Source organism: Acanthisitta chloris, unplaced genomic scaffold, assembly GCF_000695815.1.
Source record: "Acanthisitta chloris isolate BGI_N310 unplaced genomic scaffold, ASM69581v1 scaffold7015, whole genome shotgun sequence".
NCBI lineage: Eukaryota > Metazoa > Chordata > Aves > Passeriformes > Acanthisittidae > Acanthisitta > Acanthisitta chloris.
In genome coordinates, this window is record NW_008672001.1 from 1 (window position 1) to 9,859 (window position 9,859).

Here is a 9,859-nt window from a genome sequence, read left to right on the forward strand (position 1 = left end):
GGGAGATGATCGCTCCGCTTGCTTGAGTGCTCGTGTAAAGTTAACAGCGGTGCACACTGTCTGTGGTGTCACCGCTCCGCTGTCTTTGGATGCGAAACGCTCTGGCAGGACAGCACTTAGGGATTAAGTCAGAAACCCAGAAAGGGATAATGAATGTAGAAATGCATAGTATAAACTGGAAGGCAAAAGGTAAATGGCAAAAGTTACCCCAAGTTGTTTTATTTTATTGAATCCTATAAACTGTGTTTTAAATCAGAGTGAGGAAGACTTGGATTCCAGAGAAAAGATTTTAAATGAATGTTTGTGTGGAGAACAGGCACTGCAGTCAGCAATGGAGAGGTGTTGTTATTTGGGACATAAAGAAGATATGCAGCAAACTGTTCTAAAACTGAATGAGCACCACTGTGGGAAGCTTATTTGTCACGGTGGTCTTTACACAGGAGGATTGGGGGGTCTAAGGCAGCCTTTGCTTTTCAAAGAACATACGCAGAATGACAAAAGGGGTCTTAGGATGAACACTAGGTGATGGACTGCTTCTCCCAAAATCTGTGGGATTGCCTTTCTCCATAGGCACTGCACTTGTTTCATCTGAACTCTGTGTGTGTGCACTGAGTTGAGCTGGAGGCTGAAGGCTGAGTTTGAGGGAAGTGATACTTGTGGAGAAACTGAGTTACAATAACCTCTTCCCTTAGAAACTGTAGCTCATGATTCCCTTATACATTGTTAGGCATTGTGAGAATTTAGGATTGAAAATCACAGTTCTGGGAGATAAGGATGCATTGGTTTGGGATCCGTGATCTTCTGGTTTGTGGAAGTAGTATGCATAGCCAAAATGTTAGTTTGGGGATTGACTGATTGTAGTAAGTATAAACTGGCTTTATTTAAAGCATTATATTGTTAGGGATGACTCTATGTCTTTAACAATCCTATTCGCTGCCTACACAGCCTAATTCCTTTGCTAATTGGGCTGTTGTTTGCAATAACAAGAAGGCAGGGATCATCTGAGCCCAATACCTATGGCATTCAAGTCACATGTGGGCAGTGTTAAGCAAGGACAGTATATGTTTGATCTTTGGGACAGGCTTGCTAGACATAGTTATTCGTCCCCTATTATTCCTGAGTCAGTTGGTCCCGGTGCTTACTCTTCACCAGTTCCTTCAGATCATACCCATACATGTGCTGCTTGCACAGACTCGGTGCATTGGTTGGACCTCAGGAGGCTGCACAGCTGGGTCACGTCAAGGGAGGTGTCTCTAGAGGAGAGGTTCTTAAGATCTGTACTTAGGATCTAGCCTAATAATGTCAGATGGATTGGAGTTCAGGATTTTGCTGCTGGAAATTTGAACCTTGTCTTGCATTTATACCCTTTTGGGACACTGTTCAGCTCTCTACTTTAATTCGTAATTGCTAACCTTCTGCAGTGTCTCCAGATTTATTTTCACTCTAGTATCTAGCTTGTGGTATTCTACTCCAGGTAGGTCACCTTGGCCGCTGGCGACTGCATTGCCTTGAGCACCCAGACTTGATTCATAATTCATAAGTGTAAGCTGTAGCTGAACCCCAGCTGGATTCAATGTTCAGTCTTTTGGCACCTTAAATCAAGCTCCTTCATTGGCACTCCTTCAGTTCATGGCACTGCACTTCTGTGTGCTTGGGGAGGGATGGGCATTTGAACTAAAACTGAGCAGTGAATGTCTCCTTGCTCACAGAGTCTGAGTGTAACTGCCAGGATCTGTCTATGCTGTGATCTATACAATGGATGCAGTGTATGTACAGTGAAAAAGGAAGAGGCAGTTAAGGCAGGTTGTATCAAATTTCTATGCTGGCAGGCAGAGTTTGGCTTAATGACTGTTATGTCAATATAAAACTATTGCACTACTATGCAGAGCTGAAGGCGCCGGCACACAAGAAATGCTGGTGTGAACATTTGGCTCAATGAGGGCCTGAATTTCCTGAATGCTGAATATTTATACTCAATATGTGATTTGTGTAATGTTCATCAAACCAAATTCTCATCACTCAAAAATACCTGATCTTTGGATTCTTAGGTTTGGTATAAAGGAGGTTGGCTTAAAGAGCACTTAGCCACAAATTTAACATTTTAAGGCTTACAATGCCCAGGTCTTCCTGCCTGATACACAGATTAGAATAGTGATTTATTTTTTTCCCCCCCACAAACAAAAATGCCACACAAACAGAAAACAAAATACTCAGCAAAGTTCCCTTCCTGATAGGTTTTCTGTCAACCTGTAAGGAAACCTCACTTGAGTCCCAAGCAATTTATAGCATTCCTTTAAATTAGACTTTAGTTAATATGTAATTGCATTCCCTTTGTTAGACGTGGCAATGATGGGATTTCTTGGCTGGGTGATAGGCCAACAAATCACTGATGCAGCCTCCACTGCCTTTGGCAAAAGCCTAGGTTTGGGAGCAAAGTTGAGAAGAAACCATTGGTTGATCTTTAACAGTTACAATTTAATGTGTAACTGCTCCGTGCCTAAGTGCACTTCCCAGTTTTAAAAAGCATCTGCATGACTTTGAAATGGCCAAGCATTGTGGTTTAACCCCAGCTGCCAACTAAGCAGCACAGCCACTTGCTCACTCCTCCCTGGTGGGATGAGGGAGAGAATCGGAAGGGTGAAAGTGAGAAAACTCATGGCTTGAGATGAAGACAGTTTAGTAGGTAAAGCAAAAGCCACACATGCAAACAAAGCAAATCAAACCAAAGCATTCATTCAGTACTTCCCATGGGCAGACAGGTGTTCAGCCATCTCCGCAACAGCAGGGCTCCATCACACGTAGCGGTGACTCAAGGAGACAAACGCCATCACTCCAAACATCCCTTCCTTCCTCCTTCTTCCCTCAGCTCTATGTGCTGAGCATGGCTCCATATGCTTTGGGATGTCCCTTGGGTCAGCTGTCCCGGCTGTGTCCCCTCCCAACTCCTTGTGCACCCCCAGCCTCCTCACTGGTGGGCTGGGAAGCAGAAAAGTGTAAGCACTACTCCGCAATAATGAAAACATCCATATATATCAACACTTTTCAGCACAGCTCCCAGACACAGCCCCATGCCAGCTCCTGTGGGGAAAGTGAACTCTACCCCAGCCAAAGCCAGCACACTGAGGTAGGGTTGTGGCTAGGGAGCTAGATGACGTTGCAGGAGCAAGGTCCACTGGTGATCTACTGTGTTGTACTTGATATCCTTGTCATGAAAATCTTATTTTAATGCAGTTAATTTTTTTCACCAGTTAATAATCTTTTTATATAAACAGAGAAATTGGAAATACTGCTTGCAGGAAACCTGCGTGTGAAAAAAATCTTTACTCCTCAGTTTCTGCTTGAAGAGTAAGGAAAAAACTTTGCTAGTGAATTTGCTTTTAATAACACTTCTGAAGAAGTATACAAGCTCTAAGAAAAGCCTAGGGTTTCTTTTCCACTGCGTACTTAAACCACTTTATAATGCATCCAGCAAGAAGAATGAGTAACAAACTGGAAAACAAAAGAAAGAACAAGGTAAGTTTTAAAATTATGAAGTGATTTGCAGTGATTTAGTTGGAAAGTGCCATGTATTTAGGGAGGAATAGCTGACAAGTATAGATAGCTTGTGGGAGGGAACAAAGAAGAAACCTGTCTCAAGTATGAGGAAAATGGAAAAATGTAGTAGTGGCATTTTAAAGTGAGAAATACAAGGTTTGAGATTATTAGAAATGTTTATAACATGGTTTATTAAAATTACACAGACATGACATTACATATTGGGCTGGTGAGGGAAGAAAGAAATGCATTGTTAAATTATAACAGTCCAAATTTGGCAGAGTATTTATAGGTATGTAAAATCTACTCCAGAACCCAGTTCAGCAGCACTTAGCTCAGTTTGGAAAGGTCTGTGCACCCTCAGTACCATCTGGGATATATCTCATAAAATGGTTTGGGGTGGAAGAGACCTTAAAGATCACCTGGTTCCAATCCCCCTGCCATGGGCTGGGACACCTTCCACTAGACCAGGCTGCTCAGAGACCCATCCAGCCTGGCCTTGAACACTCACAGTAATGGAACTTCTGCAATTCTTTGGGCAGCCTGTTGTGATCACCCCAGCCCACGCCCAGGATCTTACACTTGCCCTTGTCGAACTTTATGTGGTTCCTTCTATCCATTTATTTCTATTTGTGTTTGTTGTATTAGATACTACTTTTGGTAAAAAGAAGGCTGTATTGATTCCAATAGAAAGATATATGGAATAGAACTTTCCTCTGAGGAATACTGTTGTGTTACGGAAAGTGGCATGTTACTTGTGTGATATCCAACACAGGGAAGAGGGCAATGCATATCCGAAAGAAAATCTTGGAAAAATAGGCTCTTCAGGTTCTGTGAGTTAGCTCTAACTTCACCTTCCAATTGTGCTTGTCCTTTGTCAATGGCTTATTATATTTGTATAGGTGTAACATCAGCATGAGGTTCATATTTCATTGAAGAAATATGAGAACACAATCCTGTTTCTTTAATCTTTTATCCTGATTTCAAAGCAAATACTCAGGAAGTGTGTCCATACCTGTTCCATCCCAACATGAACATTTCAATGAGTCTAAGACATGCTAATCAATTAGATACTTAACAGTTCTGTGCTCACTTTATCTTAATATGTTTGTATCAGCGTGGTATGAAATTTTGGCAGTGCCTGGGGTCTGTGGAGTTGCCCTTGCTCTTTTGTTCTTGCAGATGGTGTTAGACTGTGCTTGCTGGAAGGATGTTCACAATACTCAGTATAACTTCAGCCATCACTGGAAAATGTCTCAAGACAGTCTCTAGTCTCTGAGTTTCACTAAAGAGAATTTCAAATAAATTAGTCATTTTCTTCTACAGTTCTCTTTGTTAGTGTTTTAGGTGCCTCAAACTAAAGTAATTCTATCGGATTTTGAGTTCTCCTACAGACTCAAGAACAGGATCAATTCATAAACTAATCCTTAATTTTGCAGAGGATCTTGCAATGGTAGATAGTTAGCTGCTGAGAAGCTCAGAAATTTGTACCATGAGATCTTTAAAGGCAAAATCTTAAGGTTAGGAAAAGTCCTGTAGTCCTGTTGCTCTGTAGTAAACCCTGATTAATATCAGCAAGTTGTGTTAAGAATGGGTAGAGGAAAATAAAAACATATATGGTATGTTTGCTGTTCATTAAGTCAAATTGATTCTTTTGGCCTAATTTCATCTGCAAACATTAGAATTTCCCAGTATTTTAGGAGGGAAAGTGTAGGGATGATACAAAAATGAAATGTAAAATACTAAATTTTGGCCTGTGTTGGAGATATTACAAGGGGAGATGAGAATCTGCAAGTCAAAAATTTATTCACTTTGTCTGAATTAATATGACAAGATGGAGATATATGATTTTCCACTTAAAAATATCTGACTCCTTTGAAGAGATATTTTTCAGACTTTGCACAGTGTGATACTTTGAGCTGAAGGTACAACTTCCTGTATAGGTTGTTCGGCTTTGTTGTGTTTTCTGAGTCCATAAAACATTTGCAGGAGCCTTTTTCTTTATATGTTTAAGGAGAACAATCCTTCACATAATATCAATCTGCATTTTATCTGCCTGTGTACTGAAGTGGAATTTTACAGGGCTTACTGCATATTGCCTCCGTATAGACCTGCCTGCCATGTGGCTGTAGGGTGTGTCTGCGTGGTACACTGAATAAGCTGTACAGAAGTGGCTGCTTTTTTTTTAACCTAGACTAATAGAAAAAAAGCAATAATGAGCCTAATCCCTGAGTTAACAAATGTGTTAGGTTACATTACAGTCAATACCTGCCTGTCCTTAGCACCTCTGAGATACAGTTCAAAAGACACTGAGTTCATGTGACCCCTCAACTTCCCAGTTTTTGAATTAGCAAACCTAAATCTGAATTTTCCAACAGGTGGATCCTGCAGGGTCCTGAGTAGTGCATCCAAAGCCCAGTAAGAAATCTAAGTTGCTGGGAACTTTAATTTCCTTATTGGTTTAAGACAATCAAAGTGTGACGTTTTAGTGAAGACGATAGTTAATTCAGTCTGTAACTGCTCAGGCTGTTGCTATGAGGATAACAGGAGCTCATGGCCAGGAGTGAGCAGCTGCACCTCTGGCATTAATCTGTGAATCTAAAGCTGCTGTGAACCTGTGGTTGAAGACAGCTCAACTGTTTGAAGTTCAATACTTGGCTCCTTTTCTGGATCTGTTTCCCAGTTTGCACAGAGTTCTATGGACTGGTATGCAGCTCTTGTAAAAGAAAGGAAAAGGGACCAGGAAAGCTGATAAGATATTATGTGTGCTTAGTAGAGGGTGGTTATATTATTGGCATACGGAAGTTTCAGGGCTCTAGTTCCTGTTCTGTGAATCAGCTTGTAAGTACAGCACGAAACTTCACACACTCATTCTCTGTAACTCTGTCTTGCTGACCACTGACAAGACAACGTTTTACAAATATCTTTATTTCAGCTGTAGCAGCACTTATTCACACATTGCGTGTGAAGTTTTGAAACTCTGAAACTGCTTTAGTGAGTTATGGTAAAGAAATGTTTCCTGCCACTGGCACCTTTATGAGACACACTGTCTGGGGAAAGTTCCCTTTTTTGTCATGATTGATAAGGAAGACAAGGCAGTAGATCAAGATGATACTGTGGTATGTATTCTTCATGGCTTTGCTGATGGGCTTGTTGGTATGTTTTCATGCTGATTGCTTTGATATTTTCTCACAAATAGTGTACTAGTGGTTGGCTCTTAAAATGACACTTTAAGCTGCTTTGTAAATAGATGGTTGTATTTCAGCAAGAAATTAATGTGAGCATAAGTTTTTGGTACTGTGGCCTGTTTTGAAGTTAAGGAATTGCTGTCTGATAACTTTGAACATTTGTAAAACCCTGTTGATTCTGTTTCCAGATTGTCAGGTCTCAGTACTAAAAAAGTTAGGTTGGTGGAAAAGGTGGAAGAAATTGTTCAAGTTGGCTCACATAAATGGCAGTTTTCTCTAGTATCATAGGCAGGTCTTTGCATGAAATTCAGTTCTGTATTTTCTCTCAGTGGATTTTTTCCCCTTTCCCTTTTTCTCCCTCTGTCTTTTCTATGTTGCTCCAGAGAGTATGATCTCTGACCTTGCAGGTCCCCTCTTCATTCTTTTACAGGAACTCTGCTTCTGTTTCTCATCCTTGTTCTCAGCTGTAACAAATGTATTCTTCACAATTGTTCTTCAACTAGCAGATCATCTCTTTTTTTGTTGTTGGGGATACATTCCACAGTTAACATACTTGTGTAACAGATTATTCCACCAGAACCAGTGGAAAATACCAGCAAATCTCAAATATTGTCTGTAGCTCTCTTCTCCTTTATATTTCTCTCTGATTTATATTGTCCAGTGCAGTTGCATCTTTAGTATTTGTTTCTTCAGGAGTTAGGTGAAATCATAGCTCATACAAAAGTATCTCCTCTTAAGATTCCTTAAAGGAACCTTGTGTATTTCCTCCTCAGTTTCTGCATCTTGATATCTGTTTCTTCCTTCTTTGCCAGTATGCTTTTACAGGTATTTTTACAGCCATGTGATTCTTGAGGTAATCAATTTTATTGTGTAGGATTCAAGTATGTACTTCATATCTTTGTGGCTGGTGGCAATTCACACCTGTTTGCATGTACTGCAATGTCTCTTAAGTGTCTGTGTCCAATGGGTAATCATTTGGCTTTGTCTGTTTGACTGGGAAAAAAATAAATCTATAAATGTCTACAGACAAGATAAAGACAAGTTAGAAATATTTGCAAAGCACAACTCTCCAAATATCTACAGAAATAGCAATGAAATGGGTCTTGAGCTAGAGAAATGCAGTCAGCAAGAAACAGCCTCAGTTCCAGCTACATATATTTAGAGGTACCAGCACATCCTCCAGCAATGTGTATGAAGTGAGGTAGTCAAAAGTTGTGCAGGGTGTAAGAGATGAACAGGGACAGCTCTGGCATATGCATCCAATAACTGTGCTATCTCAAGGCTTCTGAGATTGAGAACTGCATTTGTTGTCTAGACTTGTTACTGGTTTTCCTTCTCTTGAAAGCATTCTTGTTGACTTCTTATCACTGATTTGATTTTACTTTGGCATTATAAAAACCTGCTTTGTTCTTGAACAAATGGACTGTGGAGGCAGTAGTAGCTAATTTTTTATAGAAAGCATTCGTTTCTCTGAGTATGAAAATTCTCTTAATCTGAAGAATAGTAAAGACTATATGATAATCTGAATAGCAGTGAACTTTTTTAATTGCCTTTTAATATATTGTGCTTGCAAAATGAACATTACTGTCTCAGTCTCCTGCACGAAATTAGTGATGGTGACAAAGTGCGAAGAAAATTGTATCAACTTGGTTGAAGTTCATGATTGAGTTGAGGATGATACAGCTTTAGTAACATTAAAATTGCAGTAGTCAGTGCAGTGTGAGAAAGCAGGTGCAGTTACCTACTCACTCATCCTTCTGAGCAGGATAATCAGCAGGACAGGTTTAGTTCTGTCTTCCCTGCAGCTCCTCCATCCCATGTCTTCCTATCCAACCCTGCTTTCCCACACCTCTCCTTTTCATTGCCAGGCATAGTTCCCATTTTCATTTAAAGCAGCACAACCCTCACAGTGTGTTGTGTTGGCACAGTGCAGAGACTGCAACCTGACAGACTTTGGAGAGGTGCAGGAATGAGAAGATTCCTTCAGTCTGGGAGCAGCTCACTGCAGCAGGGGTACTGGGCAATCTGCTGTGCTACAGTGTGGGCCTTTTTCACCTTGCAAGTACCTCCTGAGCCTTCACTTACATAAAGAAATCCATGATTTGGATCCGTGAAACTTGGGATTGAAACCAGTTATTGGAAAGCTAATTTTCAGTTAATAGTTCTTTTTTTACTTTATTACTATTACAGATAAGAAATACTTAATTTCTCAATTATCCCTTCTAATATTATGATATGTTTTACTGTTTGTATTAATGTATCTAAAAACCACACTTAAAGTGATAATTTCCTTTTTCTTTTCTAAATATCAGATTTGTGTTTTCCTTTGAGTTTTATGGATAACTTTAATATGCTGATTCCCAAAATCTGCAATATTACCTTTGGTTTTTTGGTTGCTTTTTTTTTGTTTCAGAAAGAAAAAAGTCAAGAAAGATATGTTTTACTGTTTGTATTAATGTATCTAAAAACCACACTTAAAGTGATAATTTCCTTTTTCTTTTCTAAATATCAGATTTGTGTTTTCCTTTGAGTTTTATGGATAACTTTAATATGCTGATTCCCAAAATCTGCAATATTACCTTTGGTTTTTTGGTTGCTTTTTTTTTGTTTCAGAAAGAAAAAAGTCAAGAAATGTCTGCCAAAGATAACTTCTTTTAATATGCTGATTCCCAATATCTGCAATATTACCTTTGGTTTTTTTGTTTGCTTTCTTGTGTTTCAGAAAGAAAAAAGTCAAGAAATGTCTACCAATTTAAAGTACCTTTCCTTGGGCATCCTGGTTTTCCAGACCACAAGTTTAGTCCTGACCATGCGTTATTCTCGGACACTGAAAGAAGAAGGACCTCGTTACTTATCCTCTACTGCAGTAGTTATTGCTGAACTTCTGAAGATTTTGGCCTGTGTTCTGTTGGTCTACAAAGACAGCAGTATGTGTCAAATTTTGCACCAAGTAATTTTCCTAATCAATATGCTGTATTGTAGTGGCAACTGCAAAGCAGCCATGTGAGTACAGGCCTACAACAAAGCATTTCCCTTCTCCTTGTGTAAGACATAGTCTTGGAAGAACATTAATCATACTGTATGTTTGCTGAGGAGAGTTCTCTTTAAAGAATGTGGGTAATGAGGAGTGCAGGAAT

At 39.7% G+C, this 9,859-nt stretch overlaps 1 protein-coding gene across 1 annotated transcript in view; it reads left to right on the forward strand.

The window, feature by feature from the left end:
• The first annotated feature begins 3,477 nt into the window (after positions 1 to 3,477).
• The window catches only part of SLC35A3 (solute carrier family 35 (UDP-N-acetylglucosamine (UDP-GlcNAc) transporter), member A3), a 14,986-nt gene continuing 8,604 nt past the window's right edge, over positions 3,478 to 9,859 (forward strand). The window contains exons 1-2 of the mRNA XM_009074328.1: positions 3,478 to 3,517; positions 9,449 to 9,649. Of these exons, the coding sequence (XP_009072576.1) occupies positions 3,478 to 3,517; positions 9,449 to 9,649 (241 nt within the window). The remainder of the gene's footprint in view (positions 3,518 to 9,448; positions 9,650 to 9,859) is intronic.